Below are 19,246 nucleotides of genomic sequence, written 5' to 3'. Positions count from 1 at the left end.
TAACTCAGTGTCATGACACTTATTTATTAAGAAAGAAATATGTACAGTACTATGATTAACCACACCTCTCCCCTAATTAAGAAAGAAATATTAAGCTCAATACTCCTCTAATGCTGGTTAACCAAAGTGTTACATGACCAAGTATGAACTCATTTTCAACGTTATGGCTCATAGCTTATCTTGATTTGAAATGTTAAAGAAGAACTTGAAGTAAACCTTGTCCCAAGAGCACAATAATAAAGAGTAATACAAATAGAATGTCCTTTTCAATTTCGTTTGGTGGATTAGTGCTAGAAACAAACCAACCAAACTATATTAAAATGATATAGTTTTGTCAAATCCAAAGACGTGATGTTGGCACAGAGATTAATAGCCACAAATATAATTGCAAGATGAAACAAAAAGGATGGGGTAAAGAAATTAATCCTAATAACTATATACCAATATTATATGTAATTTGTAGCTTCGAAATATGCTCCTTTAATTTGCTAGCACTTTCAACTCTTCCTCCTGCTTGGAGTCCAGTGACGATGGAAATCAAAGAGAGTTGGTCGAATTGATGGCAATTGGAGGAGTGATGCATAACATGAGCCTAGCCTGGTAGTACAGTCGAGCAGAAACCAAGCCTATATCACTATATCCGAGAAAAGAAAAAGGAAGTGCACGTGTAGGTCAATGAGCGGGAGAGTCGTGGCCTCAGGGCTCAGGGCTGTTGTTGTAGGCATCGCCAATCATTCATCCTTCATCAGACATCAGATTAAGGCGTTCAGTGCTGTCCGATACTGCGGCACACATCTAACAAAAAAGCTTTTACTTTATAATTTCTTACATATGTCACTTAACCATTCTTTTTCTCACTCTTCCTGCTTACTTTCCTCTTCCTCGATCCTTTCACCGTTTCTCATTTCCATGGCCTCTTCTCTACATACCCAAACCCAAACCAATACCAACGGCACGAACGGCGATTCTGCCTCTGACCCAAAGTCCCACCTTTGCAAGAAACCCAGATTGCAGTCGCATGCCCCTGTACTCTCTCAACCCTTCATCACTCCCTCCGATATCCTCTCTGAGTTCTCCCACCATGACCCTTCCGTCGCTCGCATCAACAACGGCAGCTTCGGCTGCTGCCCTTCTTCTGTCCTTTCCGCCCAGCGGCAGCTCCAGCTCCAGTGGCTCCAACAGCCTGACAACTTCTATTTCAACCAGCTGCAGTCCAGATTCCTCGAATCCAGAAACATTATCAAGGAGATCATCAACGCCGATCATGTTGACGAGGTGTCGGTTGTTGACAACGCCACTACCGCCGTCGCCATTGTGCTGCAGCAGATGGCTTGGGGGTTCGCGGAGGGGAGGTTCCACCCTGGGGATGCGGCTGTCATGCTTCACTACGCTTATGGGGCTGTCAAGAAGTCCATCGAAGCTTATGTCACGCGCGCTGGCGGGTATGTGATTGAGGTCCCTTTGCCTTTTCCTGTTGACTCTGTTGATGAGATAGTGCAAGAATTTAGGAAGGCTTTAGAGAGAGGGAAGCAAAATGGCAGGAGGGTGAGATTAGCTGTTATCGATCATGTGACTTCCATGCCTAGTGTGGTCATTCCTGTTAAGGAATTGGTTAAGATTTGTAGGGAGGAAGGTGTTGACCAGGTATTTGTTGATGCTGCTCATGGAATTGGGTGTGTCGACGTTGATGTGAAAGAAATTGAGGCCGACTTTTACACTAGTAATTTGCATAAATGGTTCTTTTGCCCACCTTCTGTCGCCTTCTTGTATTGTAGAAGGTCTACAAAAAGCTCTGATTTGCATCATCCTGTGGTTTCCCATGAGTATGGCAACGGGTTAGCTATAGAAAGTGCTTGGATTGGGACGAGGGACTATAGTGCTCAGCTGGTGGTGGCAAAGGTTTTGGAATTCATCAACCGGTTCGAAGGCGGCATCCATGGAATCAAGAAAAGGAACCATGAAGCTGTTGTTGAGATGGGGGAGATGTTGGTCAAAGCATGGGGAACTCACCTCGGCTGTCTTCCAGAGATGTGTTCAAGCATGGTTATGGTTGGTTTGCCTGCTTGTTTGGGAATTTCCAGTGATCAAGACACTTTGAAATTACGAACATACTTAAGGGACAAGTTTCGAGTTGAAGTTCCAATATATTATCGAGCACCAAAGGATGGTGAGGTAGGTCCAGTAACAGGGTATGCCCGAATTTCTTATCAAGTGTACAACAAGGTTGACGATTATTACAAGTTTAGGGATGCAATTAAGCAACTTGTTGACAATGGATTCACTTGTGCATCTCTTCCCAATTGATAAGGTTTGTGCTGTTCTCATCCATTCAGCTCTCCTTCTGGCTATTGGTTTATGATTATAGAAACATTTAAATGCGTTATATAGCTAACCTATGAAGAATGCCAAAATTTCCTACGTGGACATATTGAGGACGCATTTCGACACTACATCTTTTGTTTCATATGATTAGGTGGTTAATCATCTACAACTAAAAGAAAAGCATCTTGTAGAAGATAAGCTGTTGGTCATTTCTTCCCTTTGGTTGCCATTCCTGAACCAAGTACTTCATTGCTCTGCCTTTGTCTTGTGTTACGCTTTGCTTTGATCATATTAGATCTAAGTCCCTTCAGAATTTTCTCGCTAATAGATGAAATTTTCCTGATTAACTCATGTTTATATTGTACTTAGCAAAGCCATAGACATTTTAACCGCAGAATGCATTTTTAGAGAGGATGATGCACTCAGTTATGTAGCTGAAGTCTAAACATGGATGGTGGAGGTGCTGAGTGACATTTAATAATTTTGTAAATAACCATTTGTTGGTGAGATAATTGGTGGTTAGACATGAGTCAGAGCAATGTTTACAGTGACGTTGGTTAGTGGCAGTGCACTCTGATTGCTCTCCATTGTTTTAACAATCTTCATTTATTAGGTGATAATGAATAGAGGTAGGTCGTTCTCAAGCTGTTAGGCCTGATTGTAATGCTTATCTGCATTTGAGGTTTCAAAGTTATTCAAAAAATTATGGCTGCATAGCACATTATTGTCATCTTAACGGGATGACGGATAAGCAGCTAGTTTGTTGAAGCAGGGCTCTTCTCCCATGCTTTTTATATTTGAAGGCACAGAATGTGAAATTAATACTACTTTAAGCTTATAAATTTCAAGTAGCTTCAACTCTCTGTGTATAACATCTCTTTATCTGTTTGCCTGATACATGGAAAATGGGAATCCTTACCTGACTCGATTCCTTATTTAGATAATTTGTTAATATGTAGTGCTCTACTCGTGTGCAGCTAAACAAGGTGTGGTAACGGTGTTTGGAGTGAATAAGAGATAAAGAGGTACGGGTCATGAACATGGCTTGGATCACTTGTTGTCATGGTTTCGGTACCATGACTTTCCAGGAATGCCAAAAAGAAAGAAATGGCAAGTAGAGACACGGTTGGGAGCTCAGTTTAGCATTTGGTTTTTTTATTTTGATGTATCTAAATTGCTCAAGGGGATAAACTTGTGGAGCATTGTTGTACATGTTTAGAATAAAAGTTTTAACATCATGTGCAATCCATGTGCAAATGATGTATATAGCAACCAACTTGACATTTACAGCCCCTTCTTCAACATTCAGCTTCTTTTAATTTCAAGTGCTCGTAGTCTAAATAATAATAGTAATAAAATCATAATTATTTGTGAAAACAAAGTATGATAAGAATATAAAATTTATTTATTATTTCATTAAAGGAACAACTGAATGTAATGTTTATGAATAGAATCAATTTCAGAAATTAAAGACAGATTTATGTGGAAGTAATGTTTAAGTCTTAAAAGAAAAATAGGCGTTGGTTTCTACGCGACACGAGGATGAGAGGTTCTGACATTAGACAGACGGAGAAGAGACACAGCCAGCGTCGGAACTGAAATCAAGTGGATAAAGAGCTGCCTGCCTAGAATAAAAGACAAAGATTCGTGCCCCGAGCACACACTGCTTACAGTTGTGCAGAGGAGGGAACGTACTAACACAAAGACAAACATTTTCGACACCTATCGATCTGTCTCTCTCTCTGACACTTGTCGTCGTTGGTGTTGGATTGGATTGGATTCTGGATTCGTTGATAACCAAAGTTCTGTTCTTCTTCTGCCGCAAGTGGGACCCCCATTATAGCTGACGTGGCATGCAACTCACCAACCGCATCCTTATGTTGTATATGATTGTCATGTTAGTAACTAACATGTAGCATGCCACTTCTCCTGAATTTACCTTTTTACCCTCTTCTCGTCCCACCCTCTCTCTCTCTCCCTCTCTCTGTGATTTTTGTCTTGATGGTGAGACCGACGAGAGAGAGTCCCCAATTGCTTCCATTTCCAGAAAGCCCCAATAACTGGGGATTTGGGGAACCCTATCCCCCTTCCGCTTAGCTCCAATTCCTCGCAATTCAAGGTAAGCCCTTTGCGTCTTTTTCCTTTTTTATTTTTTTTTTCACCGACAAATTGCATACCTTTTTTGTTAGGGTTTCTTCGTTCGTTAATGCATCAGAGTTCTGTGCCTTTAAAAAATTATGGGTTTATTTTTTGCCCCAATGCTGGATTACAACTTCTCTCAATTTCATACCTTTCTGTTTTCTTGCAATACTGGTACTGTTAGTTCACGACTTGACGCTCTGCTTGGTTATTGACAAAACTCAGCATCAAGGTTCGAAATTTGGGGGAAAAAAACTCCATCTTGGATTTCTCTTTTCACGTTTTGGACTCAGAGTTTTCAATGTATGTTGGTCTAGTTATAAATTTGATATTTTCCAACTTCAATGTTTCTCACTGATCAATTATAGCCTTTTTAAATCCATATAGGTTCAATGTGGTAGGAATAGGAAACAAGTAGTAAGCCAAAAAATATATCGGTCAAAGTTTCTTCTTTTCTATTATAATACAAATTCGTCTTTGTTTTCTATCTATTCTACTTTAGTTGATCAGCATGTGATCACTGAATTCTAGGTGTTTCTCGTTTTTTACATTTCATATCAAGTTTCCTAAGTATATCATTTGAACTTTTTTGCTCCACTTGATTAGTTTCTATGGACTATCCAGAAGCACTTATTAATTCTCAAATGATTGCCAGGTCATGGCTTCAAAAAAGATCATAGCAATTTGTCAATCTGGTGGTGAATTTGAGACTGACAAGGATGGCTCGTTGTCATATAGAGGTGGGGATGCTCATGCAATAGACATTGATGATCAAATGAAGTTTAATGACTTCAGGATGGAAGTAGCAGAAATGTTTAATTGTAACATTGAAACAATGTCTATTAAATACTTCCTCCCTGGTAATAAGAAAACTCTAATTACTGTCTCCAACGATAAGGATTTACAGCGGATGATAAAATTTCATGGGGATTCTGTCACTGTGGATGTTTATATCATAATGGAAGAAATTGTTGCTCCTGATGTTTCTAACATGCCAGCCAGTAGGTAGTTTTCTTCATTTTTAAGCTAAAGCTTGATTGCAATTCTTGATTTATTGACATAATATTGAGAATTTTTTATTTCTTTTACAGGTCTAGTAGGACAACTTTGTCTGAAGCAGTGCCTCCTCTTGATCCACCTCTAGATGTTGTGGACAACATTGTGGATGATACCACTCAACTCAATCTTCCTCTCGGGGCCTCTCTTGATGTTGTTGACACCAATCATATCGATGCACACATTGATTTGCCACCTGAGATTTCTTCTATTCTTCCTCTTGCTGTTTCTGTCAATGAGAAGCATGCTAAAGGTGCTCAGCAGTGGCAGAATACAATTACAGGGGTGGGGCAAAGATTCAGTGGTGTTCATGAATTTCGTGAGTCATTACGTAAATATGCCATTGCACATCAGTTTGCTTTTAGGTATAAAAAGAATGATAGCCATCGTGTGACGGTAAAGTGCAAAGCAGAAGGCTGCCCTTGGAGAATTCATGCATCAAGGTTGTCAACCACCCAGCTAATATGTATCAAGAAGATGAATCCAACGCATACTTGTGAAGGGGCTGTTGTGACAACTGGGCATCAAGCAACTAGGAGTTGGGTAGCTAGTATAATTAAGGAGAAGTTGAAAGTTTTCCCAAATTACAAACCCAAGGATATCGTCAATGACATTAAACAGGAATATGGGATACAACTGAACTACTTTCAGGCTTGGCGTGGGAAAGAAATTGCCAAGGAGCAACTTCAAGGTTCGTATAAGGAGGCATATAGTCAATTACCATATTTCTGTGAAAGGATAATGGAGACCAATCCTGGCAGTTTTGCTACGTTCACCACTAAGGAAGATTCAAGTTTCCATCGCCTCTTTATCTCATTCCATGCCTCTTTGTGCGGTTTTGTACAAGGTTGCAGGCCTCTCCTTTTTCTTGATAGCATACCTTTGAAGTCCAAATATCAAGGCACATTGTTGGCAGCAACTGCTGCAGATGGGGATGACAGTGTATTTCCTGTTGCTTTTTCTGTTGTAGATGCAGAAACTGATGATAACTGGCATTGGTTTTTGTTACAACTGAAATCAGCTCTGTCAACATCTTGTCCTATAACATTTATTGCAGACAGACAGAAGGGTTTAAGGGAATCTATCTCTGAGATTTTCAAGGGTTCATATCATGGTTATTGTCTGCGCTACTTAACTGAGCAGCTCATTAGAGACTTGAAAGGGCAGTTTTCCCATGAGGTGAAACGGCTTATGATTGAAGACCTTTATGCTGCAGCTTTAGCACCTAGACCTGAAGGCTTTCAGAGGAGTATTGAGAGCATCAAAAGTATTTCGCTGGAAGCTTACAATTGGATCATACAAAGTGAACCCCAGAAATGGGCAAATTCTTTTTTCCAGGGTGCTAGATATAACCATATGATATCAAACTTTGGGGAACTCTTTTATAGTTGGGCATCAGATGCACATGAATTACCTATAACACAGATGGTTGATCTCATACGGGGAAAGATTATGGAGTTAATTTATACCCGGAGGGCTGATTCTGATCAGTGGTTGACAAGGCTGACTCCATCCATGGAGGAAAAGCTGGAAAAAGAGAGCTTGAATGTCCGTCCCCTTCAAGTGCTACTGACTAGTGGTAGCATATTTGAGGTTCGTGGTGAGTCTATTGAAGTGGTTGACATGGATCGTTGGGATTGCAATTGTAAAGGTTGGCAACTTACTGGTTTACCATGCTGCCATGCTATTGCTGTTATCAGTTGCATTGGACGAAGCCCGTATGATTATTGCTCCAGATACTTTACAACTGAAAGCTACAGATTAACCTATGCTGAGACTGTACAACCTATTCCAGATGTGGACAGGGCTCTGCAGAAAGATTCTTCCCAAGCTTTAGTGACTGTAACTCCTCCACCAACACGTCGTCCACCAGGTCGACCTACCACAAAGAAAGTTGGATCACAAGAGGTAATGAAGCGTCAACTCCAGTGTAGTAGATGCAAGGGTCTTGGGCACAACAAGTCCACATGCAAAGAGCTCTTGTAGAGGACACTGTAAGTATGAGCTTTTTCTCATATAAAGCTTGCACCACTTATCAGTGGAATACATCAATATTTAGTGGCATGGCATTATTCCTCCGCGTATAGGATCTAAGACTGGATTTCATGGTCAGAGAGCATGTTTCTTTAGCAAGCTTGTGTGTATAGCATTTTGTTTGCATTTGCTTGCAATATCCATAAGTGTATCCTACTGTTTGTGTGGCACATGCTTGTATCTATGCTGCATGGGACCCTATAAGTTTTTGTTGAGTTTCCACATACCAGTTGGTAGATCATCCACAGTCATCACCTAACTGTATACGTACAAGGATTTGCTTTCCTCATATCGCTGTCTATAGGGATTATTTTTGATGAGTTAGCTGAATTCTGTGGATGCTGATAGCCATTGATAACTGAAAGATTACTTTTTAGCTTTATCCTGTTTTTAAGGTTTGTTGCTATTGCTATCCAACTAACTAGTCCGCCTATATACATTGTGTTTTATAGGGATCAGATTAAGGATCAAGTGCATCAGATTCTGCACATCTAACAACTCTTTGGAAGTAGTTGAAAGACACGGTGGGAGCAGTGCTGTTAATATTAATAATGAGATCAATTGTTAGTGATGTATCTAATGGTAGTTATTCTATGTCATTTATTCTTTATTAGGTGTACTTCTAACTCCATTTGGTTCCTAGTGAAAGGTTATGATTAATGACCATGGCAATAATTAGTATGAAAACAATGGTTCTTAAAACTAGCTATTCCTACCTTGTTGATGTACATAGGTTGATAATTGGATAAGATGGCATCTGGTTTTTTGACACCTGCTTTATGTAATGCTGTTACAGTAGAAACAAGCAGCCAATGTTCATGATGGAAAATCAAAGACTGGGGGTTCAGAGCTGTACACTTGCTTAGAAATGTATATGAATCTGGGTGGTGGAATGCTAGTTTAGTTACTTGCTTGTCTCCTTCCATCTCAAGCAACTGTAAATTTGTTTTGCTTTCCTGTTTAACATAAATAATAATGATAATAATAATAAAAAGGGACAGAACGGAAATGACAGGGACGATAGTGAGGAATTGAGGTTGATGTCAACCAAAACATGCACAGGGGTTGGTTTGCAGTTGCAGTTAGATTCCCTCTGGTTTTAACTTTGTACAGGAAAAACTAAAACGAGATTTAAAGTTTTAATGAAGTTGTTGCTTGTTTGATAGAAAAAACGACGTCGGTGTGCTTGTTTAGTATGCATGCGTAAATCTACTACCGATACTATCAAATTGCTGTATTACCATATATATATATATATATATATATATATATATATATATATATATGTACATTTTGGAGTACAAATAAAGTCGGGGGGTATGGTGCTCTCTCATAAACCCTAATAATAAAGCAAAAGAGAAGGGGTAAAACCTCAGACACCAGAGGGCAGAAGAAGGTAGACGCTATGACTATGACTCTGGGTAGGAATAATTTGCGCATGAACCTCCCCACCACCTCCACCAAACTCACCTGCCAAACCCTGGGCAATCCATCCAAAGAATGCAGCAATTGCGGTGCCCACGTTCCTCACTTTCTCCACCAGGTTCGCCTTCTCGGCATCCAGCGCCGCCTCTGCACCTCCTGTGTCCTCCGACTCCACCCAAGCTCCTTCTGTCCTGCCTGCTTCGCCTTCTACGGCGGCACCCTTCCCCACCCTTCCAAGCGTATCGCCTGCTCCAACTGCTCCTCCTTCACCCACTCTCACTGCGCCGGTGACAACTTGCTATCGTCTTACCTCTGCCCACCCTGCAAGGACTCCTCTTTCTCTTTCTTTCCTCTCAAGGACAATAAGATTGACAAGAAGCTCGCTCTCGCCTTGCTCTGTGCCGCCAAGATTGCCTCCTCCTCCATGGGGAAGGCCGTGACCGTAGCGTGGGCCGAGGCTGACAGGAAGGTAAGGGAGGCGGCGCTTGCTAGAAAGCGGGCAAGGGAGGCCCTGGAACATCTCCTCTATATTACTCGTGAGGAGAGGGCCAGAAAGAAGGAGAATGATAATGTCTCCGTGGACCTCTCCGATGCCAATCTTGCCAAGGTTGAGGACTCGGACTTGGACATGGACAACGGTGACGGTGATGGTGATGGAGATATCGATGTTGATCTTGTGCGCCAGTTGGAAGATAGTCTTGTTAAGGACGAGGATATTGATTGTAAATTCAATTGAGTTTCTATTTCATTTTTCTGGAGGCATCAAGATTGAAAACAAGGCTGTACATTGATTTGAAATTCTGATTGGTTTTCTAACTCTGTTTAAGCCACGACTGGTGGTTTGCAGATGGTTTGATACCAATGAGTTTTTGACCATGAGATAAAAAGACGACTCCTGATTGTCTCTACCCTTTTTCATGTTTTCCTTTGTGTTTTGATTGCTTCTTCGATTGTTTAGTAGATGATCATACAACTCTATACTGTAATACATTTTTGGTTATGAGAAATGAGGAACCATGCAGATGTTTCTGGTATGGGCAAAACAGATTACTCTGTTACTGTAGTTCTCTTTTTCTTTCCTGCTGCAGCTGATGGCCGGTTCCAACTATTCAGATCTTTGGTTCTTTGTTTCCACTCGACTGCTTTGTTAATTATCCAGTAACAGCATTTGTCAATGTCAGGGCATTGATGTATTGAATTTTGAAACCATGTCACATAGTTAATGAACTTAATAAAGAGTATGTATGCAATTTCGCATAACTCTTTTCATGCCAAATCCCAACACTAGTCTCCTTAAATTTACTATTTATCTGGCCGTTGCCCGTATGTGAGCTCGGTTTATTTGGACAAAAACAAAACAACATACAAGAACACAAAACAAACCCTTTTAGAAGAGAGTGCATGAAAAAGGCAATCTCTTTTTTAGCAGCATTGGGGTGGTTGCAGGTGATCAATGATGGGCCAGAACCCAAGACAAAAGGGACTATTATGCACATACAGAGGGCAGTCCCAGCCCAATGCAGGTCTGCAATGTCATGACTCAATCTTGCACGCAGGCTCATTCTGCACTGACCTACCATTCTAGTCTTCTACTACGGAAAACTATATCCCCGGTGACATTGGGAAGAAAGAGGAGCTGGAAAGAACTTCCATCCATCTTCATCGGCAATGGAACTAATCAACGGTATATGGCCACAGTAGTCATGCCATGCTGAGTGCTATATCTTTGAACAGATTGAATCCATTGCCATGTCAAAATAGAAGCCAGTCACCTGCAAAGGAGAACGGAATGAGGTTAAATTTCCAGCAGTTGGAGGAGTGAAGGCTTATGATCTTCAACAATTTGTCCCGCTCCCTACAAAATCCTGGGTTTACATTTTCCCCCAAATATGTCCTGCTCTTCTGGATCAATAAATGGTTTCATATAGAATCTGTACTTCAGATACCATAATTCTCTACTTGCTGGTAACCAATATCTAAAAGAAATATTATTCTTTCGATGTAAAAACAGGATGTACATAGTTATCAGTCCCTCCCAACAGTGCACACATCAAGTACTTCTGAAGATTTTGAAATATGTATGTTCATTTGACATGCACAAGGACATCATAATGTCTACTCAAGACTAACTAACCTCGCATGACCACAATTACAATGCCATTGAAGAAAGATCCATCACACAATGCCTATCAGAGCCATGAAACTAGGTCACGATTTAGTTTTGGTCCTCCTGGGGGTGAGAATGAAGGCACAACCTGCAAATTTAGAGTTGGGACTGAATGTACCATGGGCGCATGGCACAATCAAAAAAGCATACTGAATATCAAGCTTTTGATCACTTCCCCAATCCCTCAGCAAGAATGTTGCTAACATTATCTTGTTCCATTGAATTTTCATGCATTGTTGTTCCCCTACTTGTTACCTCTTTGACATTGGATCCAATCAACAATGTATGAGTTGTAGCATCTGGGACCCAACCCTTTTCCAACATCAAATCTAACAGAAGACAAGCCTCACTCTTGCAACCTTCTTTCCAAAGGCCATTAATCAGTAGATTATACATAGCTGATTCCAGAATTTCCATTCTAGAAATAATTTTATTAATATCTTTTGACAGCAAATGCAACTGAGAATGGTTAGCTAAACAAGACAAAAGATCATGCATTGCCTCGGAATCAGGCATGAGACCCTCATTAAGCATTAACTTGAAAAACAAGGCACATTCCTTGAATCGATTCAGGGTACTCATACTTCGTATGAGGATGCAATATGCTTCTGCATTAATAGCACAACCCCCTATCAGCATTTGAGAAACCATTACCAAGACATCTTTAGCCCTTTCTGATTTATGCAAGCCAAGCATGATAGTGGTGTAAGTCAAACTAGTGCAAGAAGTACCAGAATAATAAGCCAAAGATCTCATCTTGATTGCTTCATCCACCTTTCCTACATCACATGCAGCCTTGATCAACATATTGAATGCGGTGGCTTCAAGGAGGCATCCACTTTTAGACATGTAGTAGTATACTTCAACAGCCTCTGTAATCTTTTCTAGCCTGCAAAGGGCTTCAACTAGCCCAGAATAACATATAGAATCCAAAACCCAGCATTTGGAATGAATGTAATAAAATAGCCCTAAAGCATCCTCATACTTGTTCAATTTACAATTACCAACAACAAGAGCTGCATATGTGCCACAATCAGGAACTAATGACTGTACAATCATTCTTCCAAGAAGTTCATAAGCTTTCTTGATGCCTACTTTCTCACAAATCCATCTTATAAGAATATTCCAAGAATCACAATCAGCTATGCCCCCTTCAGACATCTTCTCAAGCAAATCTTTTCCCAGAAAAAATTTACCAGCCCTACAGCAACCTTCGAGCAATGCTTTATGTGGAGAAGTCAAGTTACCACAGTTATTCTCCAAGAAATGTATTGCCTCAATATATTTTTCCCCTTCACAAAATCCATTCACTATATCCACGAATGAAACAGCAGGAGGAATCTCACCAATTTCTATCATCTCTTGAAGAACATTAGTTGCATCATCTAAATGAAGGTTCATACATAAACAACGAATCAATTTCCTGCAAATTAGTGAATCTGGCACTAAATTAGATGCTCTCATCAGCCTAAATAGCTGCATTCCCTGTTCTAGTCTGTTCTCCTGACAAAACAACGGCACAATGCAGGTATAGAAACCCATATCTGGCGAACACCCAAGCTCCAACATTTCATCCAAAATGAGCACTGCCTCATCGACTCTCCCATTCACAATAAGACCTTTTATAACAATCTCAAAGGTCCTACCATTAGGACTACAGCCCTTTTTCCTCATCCTCCTAAACTGATCCAAACCTGACTCGACCCTATTGGTCTCAAACAAAACGTCCAACAAAGAGTTCAATGTATCGACAGTGGGTAAAACTCCTGCTTTCACCATCTCCTTGTAAACAAACAACACATGTTGGAAATCTCTTTTCTCTTTAACAAGAGCACCCAATAAATCATTAAATACATTAACAGAGGGATTATAGCCACCTAATGTCATATGCACAAGGACCCGACTCGCCTCATTTAGCCTAGAATGCCTAACGAATGTATCAATCAAAACAGTAAGAGCCTCCTCCGTACCTGCACATTTATCTCTTGCCCAATTCAGACAAAAATGGTCCATTTCCGTAATATTTCCAGCCAAACCCAGCTTCAAAATGATATGGTAATAGGTATTAGCGGTGTGGTTAAAGCGTTTCTGTAAGGCAGCCCATTTGAAAATCTTGAGAGCTGAGTTCAAATCTTGTGTTTTATCCAAAAACCCGGATTAAGCTATCTGGGTATAGATTATTCCTCAAAAACTTAATCTTCGCTTCAAAATAGTCAACATATGGGGGGTTGGGGTCGGTTTCAGGATTCAGTAGGACAGTATTGGCGTAAGAAATAGAGAAATAGCGGCCACGTAAGTTGAGCCATCGAGGGAGTTTGCTGGAAAACTTCAAAGTCGATAGCTTTAGAACCATCGGATTTGGAGGTACATATCAACGGCTAAACAAGATGGGGAAAGAACAATAGACGAGACGACTGACCTGAGAACCGATGCACCAAAGAGCTATAGAGAGAAACTGAGTTTTCCCCGGCCAAGATGCCAACTTGGTACTCTTGAAGTTGCTCAATTGTCTCTCAGTTTATGTCAATTGGTTAGAGTTTAGTTACCCTTTTAAAGTTGCCTGAGACCTCGAACCTGGAGGCAGAGCTCCTTCAACCATGCCATTGCCAAGAGAAGTTATCACGTTAGCTCGGTTGGGCTAAGGCCGAACAACAACGAAACAAAAGCCCATCACAGGCCGAGCCCAATGAACCAACGCAGTGGCTTGGATCCGAGACAGACGGGTTTGAAAATTCCACGTGGCAAGAACCCACTTGGCCAGGGCGAAATATTTGGATGTCGGCCTTTGCCGCGCTTGATAGCTTGGCTGGCTTTGACTCAGAACTTCAAAAAATAAAAAAAAAATGTCAAATCTCAAATCTGAAACCCAAAGCAAGCCGGGAAAAAAGAAGAGGCCAAGGGGAACCCACCACCTAAGACAGCTTAGGATTTTGTCATAATCACAAAACCCCAGGTTCGGAGTTCCCGAACCAAACATAATAAACCTCAAAATCGAACCTAACCCCTTTCTCTCTCTCTCCTCTGTCTGCGACTGTGGCTATGGGTGCAAGGACATCTCGCTTAAACACTGGGATGTACTAATAATCCTACAAAACGACAAATATTTAATATGAGTGGGGAAAGAAAGAAGCTTTTCTTTTTTCTTTGATTGATTGAGATTAAAATAAAAGGCATTAATATCGCCCTTGGATCTTACTCTGATTCCATTTTAGACCGTCTGATCCCATCTCTTGCTCCATTACCGCCCTCTGATCAGCCCCCGGCCTCCCCACCCCTTAGAATCCACATAGCAGAGCACCAAGCACAAGCTTTAAGCTTTTGCTTGATTGAGAATTTTGAGATTCCAAAAACGCAAACTCAAAAAGTCATTTCTGCTTGCTTAGAGCGAGCAGAGGCTAGTATGGTGTATTGGTAACTCTCTTTCTCTCCCCCTTATGATCCTCTTTTTCTGTTTCTCCCTTTAGTAGATTTGTTTTGTTAAAAGCAATACCGTTTATTTTCTTTGGCTTTTCTCTCTTTTCTAGTTGTCACTTGTGGGTGAGGCGTTTCACCTGTTTGTTGTTTTCTGGAACTCGAAAAGAATTCCACTTTCTCGAGAAAATTTTCCATTTTGAAATTCTCGGGGTTCCCAACTATTTGAAATTTGAATTTTTTCCCATTTTTCACGTTGTAAAAGCTGTCTCTTTCTCTTTCCCTCTATCTACCCTGCCCTCTGGAGGCTTCGGAATTACTGTAGTATTTATTTATTATGGGCTCTGAAATAGATTGATCAAGCTTTACGTGTTTCTTTTTCTCTCTCTTATCTTCATAATAGTACTAGGCAACACCCTCTATCTGCTGCCATAAATGATAGGTGGCTATTTAGCCTTCTCTTCTCCTGGACCAGATCTCCCCACAAAAACCCTGCTTTGGTCAAAACAGTTCATTGCTTCAAAAATATTCAACTTTGAACTCAAACAGTGCTACCATTTGGCCTTTGCTACCCTTCCCTCTCTCTCTCTTATTTTTTTTTTTAAATCTTGCGATTGTGAGCATTATTAGTATTTAGTTCTATCTTTATTATTATATTCTGAGCCTGTTGCTTGGAGTCCCACTTAAAGTAAATGCTCAACGACCATGTTCACATGCAGATATCACAGGGCAATACCTTTCATTTACTGCAAGGACCTCTAACTTTTCTTCAAGGGTCTTGATCCTGTGGATGCACTCAGTATCAGATCTTTAACAACAACAGCATACTCATCGTTGGATAAGGAAGGCGCTATTCCTGATGTCAGTTTCCGATCAGTCAGCCGTGTCATCGTCATCCCAACCCGTTCTGCCAAGGGATTTTGATCCACTATTGAAGGATTTGAATGAGAAGAAACAAAGCTTTAGGCGTAACGTGGTGTCGCTGGCGGCGGAGTTGAAGGAGGTTAGGAGCCGTTTGGCTTCACAAGAGCAGTCTTTTGCTGAAGAAACCCTTACAAGACAGGCATGTGATTGCTGATGATATCTTCTTTTTGTGTTGTTTTGAAATTGAATAATTTCTCTCTTTTTGGGTCATTGCCTGTGGGGTCAGCTGGAATTTGCTTACCAATTGACTTGGGGTGTGTTTTTCTGTGTGGTTTTTTTCGTCTCTTTTAAATCAGGAAGCCGAGACGAAGGCAAGGAACATGGAAGAGGAGATTTTTAGATTGCAGACGAGGTTAGAGGAGAGGAATGGGCAGCTTCAAGCTTCAGCATCTGCTGCTGAGAAGGTCCCACCAACATCCCAGTTCTTGAATTTTGTCATTTCTTTTGCTGATTAATTAGCCTTAGAGTACTGTCATTATGTTTCTTCATCAAACTATCATGCCCTAATGATGGTATTTTGTGCTATGTTGATTGAGTTGCTCTGTCCTAAAATGGCCCCTTTTTTGGCATCTTGATCTCTTAAAGTTGTTAATGATGCACACATCTTTTAGCATGTCTTTTGGCTTTTCCTCTTTGGTTATTTTTGGCGGAGCCCATCAAAGGAAAGGTGACCAGGTGTTTCTGATCTTGTTTTAATGATTACTCTTTATTGTAACTTAAGTAAGTCAGGAAATTGTTGTCTATACACATGAGATGAGCTAGGTTGGTCACACAATCATACTTTATGCAGCCATACAACAGTATCATATTTTGCCAACTAATAAATTTACTTGTTTGATGCATTATTCGAAAGCTGGTCTTATTGACTTATAAATTCTTCCCCATCTAAGAAATTTGAAGCATGATGGAAACTGCTTCCACTTTTCTTAAGGTAAATTTACTAGTTTAACTGAGGAATGTTTATGACTCTAGTGTAAAAGCATTAAGTTCTTTTTTCATAACACTCTTGATTAATTTTTAAATTCCTGTTTTTTTGTCCAGGTATTTGTAGAAGAACTTGAATTTCATTTTACTTAGTAGTATGATTATCTGCTAGAAATTCTTTTCAAGTGTGATCTGACTGTGTGCTTTTTGAATTATATTGGCCTGTGATCCAATTAACATTCTGCAATTTAATCTGGTCATTATATTGAATGGTAAAGCCAAAATTATATTTGAATGAAGATGCTAAACTTTAACCTCATGTCTAATGATGTCTTGATTTGATGGTAACATTGCAGCAATTGAGACATGTGCTGGTATCCCCTTCACTAATTGCTGTCAAGGAAACCTCCCTTTATTTTGTCTAAAGTTGGAGATTATAATTCCTCTTTATTGTAGACAATGGTCGAGAAACACAGAACTTGGAAATAAAATCTTTAAACAACTTGACATATTTTATGGATTTTGTATAGAAGGCACCAAATGAGGTAGCAATTTTATTTACAACTTGATAGTTTCCATCCCCGGAGATCTATTTTTACAAGTGTGCTGTCAGATCATAATTGGATTTTCACTAATTTCATTCTTAAAGAAAATCAAATGTCTTTACACATTGACAAGAAAATTATCTATTGTGAAATGCACGGTGCATGAAATGAAATGCAACACTGTGAAGGGTATTAGCACTAATATGATTCCTTCAACTTGGATGGCTACGAGGCTTAGCACTAATATGTTTCCTTCAACTTGGATGGCTACGAGGCTATCTTGGGCCTGCATTTATAATCTTTTTCTACTTCATTATCTATTTTAGCTTTCATGTTAAAGTGTCTCTTTTTGTGTTACTGCTTTAATGATTTTCATTTTTGTTTAGCCTAATCCCTTTCTAGGATTCTAATATGAGTTCATAATGTAACTCTCAGTACCTCAGCGAATTGGATGATCTTAGATCACAGCTTTCAGTCACTCAAGCAACTGCTGATGCCAGCGCTGCATCAGCTCAGTCAGCACAGCTCCAGTGTTTAGCGCTTATAAAGGAATTGGATGAGAAGAATAGTTCACTGAGAGAGCATGAGGATCGTGTAACTAGGTTAGGAGAGCAACTAGATAATTTGCAGAAGGATCTCCAGGCAAGGGAATCTTCCCAAAAGCAGCTGAAAGATGAGGTCTTGAGAATTGAGCATGATATCATGCAAGCTGTTGCTAAGGCAGGAGCAAACAAGGACTGTGAGCTCAGGAAACTGTTGGATGAGGTTTCTCCCAAGAATTACGAAAAGATTAATAAACTTTTAATTGTTAAGGATGAAGAAATAGCGAAACTGAAAGATGAAATCAGGATTATGTCAGCCCACTGGAAGCTTAAAACCAAGGAATTGGAATCTCAGGTATTTTCATGTATCTGCATAAGTTGCCTTAAAAAAAGCATCCTTTGAATTTGATAACCATGTTACCTTTTTTTATTTATCTAATATTTTTTTTAACGATTGATTTTGTCTATTTCATGGAGCAGTTAGAGAAACAGCGACGAGCTGATCAGGAACTGAAAAAGAGGGTGTTGAAGTTGGAATTTTGTCTCCAGGAAGCTCGTGCTCAGACACGAAAACTCCAAAGGGTAATTTTAATATCTTGCTTCTTAGAGTTCTAGTGATTGTCTGCTGCTAATGAGCTCTCCACCGCTGTGCTGTTTCTTAAATATTCTTTGCATCAAAATTCAGAACTGAAACTGCTTGGATTGCTAATTTGTTTAGATCCCTGTTTGAACTAACTGTCCATTAATGGACTGCACCCTCTGTTCAAGTTGGCCCATTTCTTATGCTGAATCACTCATGGTTACTGAACCAAGTGTACCAATTTTCCTTCTAGTAAAAATGGCTTCTGATACAATTTTCATTGCATAAATAATGGTTGATGGCTCTATTGTTCACTTTAAACATTCTACTACATTACTTATATATATCTGGCCAACTCTGAACTCGGATAGCCTCTGCAAACATATTCCCCTTTGCATGTTGAATTTCTTTTTTTCTCCTTTCACAAAACTACAGCTCTTTTCTGGAGTCTTCTTCAGTTGCATGTTGTACAATGTGCTCATCCTACCTATTTTGGCAGATGGGAGAGCGCAGGGACAAAGCTATAAAAGAACTTCGAGATCAGCTGGCAGCAAAACAACAATGTGGAGCTGTGGGTGCTGAGAAACAGAATTTCTGGGAAACCTCTGGTTTCAAGATTGTAGTTTCTATGTCAATGTTGATCTTGGTGGTGTTTTCAAAGCGGTGATTTCATCTTGTTATGTGGGTGTTGTGTATAATGAATACCTGAAGAGTTTAGGAAAGCCGTAGAGCCATTGCCCTTGTAGAAAGGCTTGTAGATGTAGTACAGAATCTCAGTATCAGTCGAAATACCATCTATCCTTATTGTGGTGATTTCACTGTTAGGCCGACAACATGCATGAGAAGTTTTCTTCCTTTTTCCTGTATCCCCATTATTGCTCACTGGCTACACTGCACGTTATCATGATGACCAAACATTCCCAATTCTTCATGCTTTATACTGTGTTGCAAGGATTACATTACATTAAGGAACGTCACTCCTGGCACCTGGCCTGGAACAGGAAAAATCTCCTGGCATTATGTTAACAAAATAACAGTAACATGCATTATTGCTGTTATGAATGTGATCTGGGTGCTGAGGTCGTTGATCTGAATTATTATCGAAGTCAAAATGTTCGGTAGGAGAATGATGGGCTCTTCTTTTTATATGGAATTTGATGGGTTGCCATTACAACTG

General features: G+C 40.1%; 4 protein-coding genes and 1 pseudogene across 6 annotated transcripts; 4 read left to right on the top strand and 1 right to left on the bottom strand.

Moving 5' to 3' along the window:
- LOC18600637 (probable L-cysteine desulfhydrase, chloroplastic) lies at positions 427-3,624 on the top strand. The gene is made up of 2 exons (XM_007031201.2): positions 427-2,308; positions 3,300-3,624. Exon 1 carries the CDS (start codon positions 676-678, stop codon positions 2,302-2,304), a length of 1,629 nt encoding a protein of 542 aa, XP_007031263.1. The 5' UTR covers positions 427-675; the 3' UTR covers positions 2,305-2,308; positions 3,300-3,624.
- LOC18600636 lies at positions 4,219-8,458 on the top strand. Of its 2 annotated transcripts, XM_018121331.1 has the most exons (5): positions 4,219-4,441; positions 4,687-4,764; positions 5,117-5,466; positions 5,553-7,511; positions 8,004-8,458. In XM_018121331.1, the coding sequence occupies exons 3-4, from the start codon at positions 5,120-5,122 to the stop codon at positions 7,501-7,503; spliced, it is 2,298 nt and encodes a 765-aa protein (XP_017976820.1). In that variant the 5' UTR covers positions 4,219-4,441; positions 4,687-4,764; positions 5,117-5,119; the 3' UTR covers positions 7,504-7,511; positions 8,004-8,458. The 2 variants fall into 2 exon arrangements, with proteins under 2 accessions (XP_017976820.1, XP_007031260.2); XM_007031198.2 differs by lacking the exon at positions 4,687-4,764.
- On the top strand, positions 8,839-10,039 carry LOC18600635. Its single transcript, XM_007031196.2, has one exon. It carries the CDS (start codon positions 8,957-8,959, stop codon positions 9,710-9,712), a length of 756 nt encoding a protein of 251 aa, XP_007031258.2. The 5' UTR covers positions 8,839-8,956; the 3' UTR covers positions 9,713-10,039.
- LOC18600634 lies at positions 10,144-13,556 on the bottom strand (annotated as a pseudogene).
- On the top strand, positions 14,380-19,037 carry LOC18600633 (myosin heavy chain, cardiac muscle isoform). Of its 2 annotated transcripts, XM_007031191.2 has the most exons (6): positions 14,380-14,554; positions 15,274-15,617; positions 15,775-15,882; positions 17,383-17,844; positions 17,970-18,071; positions 18,569-19,007. In XM_007031191.2, exons 2-6 carry the CDS (start codon positions 15,414-15,416, stop codon positions 18,734-18,736), a joined length of 1,044 nt encoding a protein of 347 aa, XP_007031253.2. In that variant the 5' UTR covers positions 14,380-14,554; positions 15,274-15,413; the 3' UTR covers positions 18,737-19,007. The 2 variants fall into 2 exon arrangements, with proteins under 2 accessions (XP_007031253.2, XP_017976823.1); XM_018121334.1 differs by lacking the exon at positions 14,380-14,554 and having other exon boundaries at positions 14,970-15,617; positions 18,569-19,037.

The sequence above is a fragment of the Theobroma cacao genome, chromosome 5 (assembly GCF_000208745.1).
Source record: "Theobroma cacao cultivar B97-61/B2 chromosome 5, Criollo_cocoa_genome_V2, whole genome shotgun sequence".
Classification (NCBI taxonomy): domain Eukaryota; kingdom Viridiplantae; phylum Streptophyta; class Magnoliopsida; order Malvales; family Malvaceae; genus Theobroma; species Theobroma cacao.
The sequence above is the reverse complement of the archived record's forward strand: the minus strand, read 5'-3'. Positions and strand labels throughout refer to the sequence as shown.

Coding starts and splice junctions, on each gene's coding strand:
- LOC18600635 (XM_007031196.2), top strand. CDS start 8,957: ATGACTATGACTCTGGGTAGGAATAATTTGCGCATGAACCTCCCCACC.
- LOC18600633 (XM_018121334.1), top strand. CDS start 15,414: ATGTCAGTTTCCGATCAGTCAGCCGTGTCATCGTCATCCCAACCCGTT. Junction 15,883..17,382: donor CAGCATCTGCTGCTGAGAAG/GTCCCACCAACA, acceptor TGTAACTCTCAG/TACCTCAGCGAATTGGATGA. Junction 18,072..18,568: donor AGACACGAAAACTCCAAAGG/GTAATTTTAATA, acceptor CTATTTTGGCAG/ATGGGAGAGCGCAGGGACAA.
- LOC18600637 (XM_007031201.2), top strand. CDS start 676: ATGAGCGGGAGAGTCGTGGCCTCAGGGCTCAGGGCTGTTGTTGTAGGC.
- LOC18600636 (XM_007031198.2), top strand. CDS start 5,120: ATGGCTTCAAAAAAGATCATAGCAATTTGTCAATCTGGTGGTGAATTT. Junction 5,467..5,552: donor TCTAACATGCCAGCCAGTAG/GTAGTTTTCTTC, acceptor TTTCTTTTACAG/GTCTAGTAGGACAACTTTGT.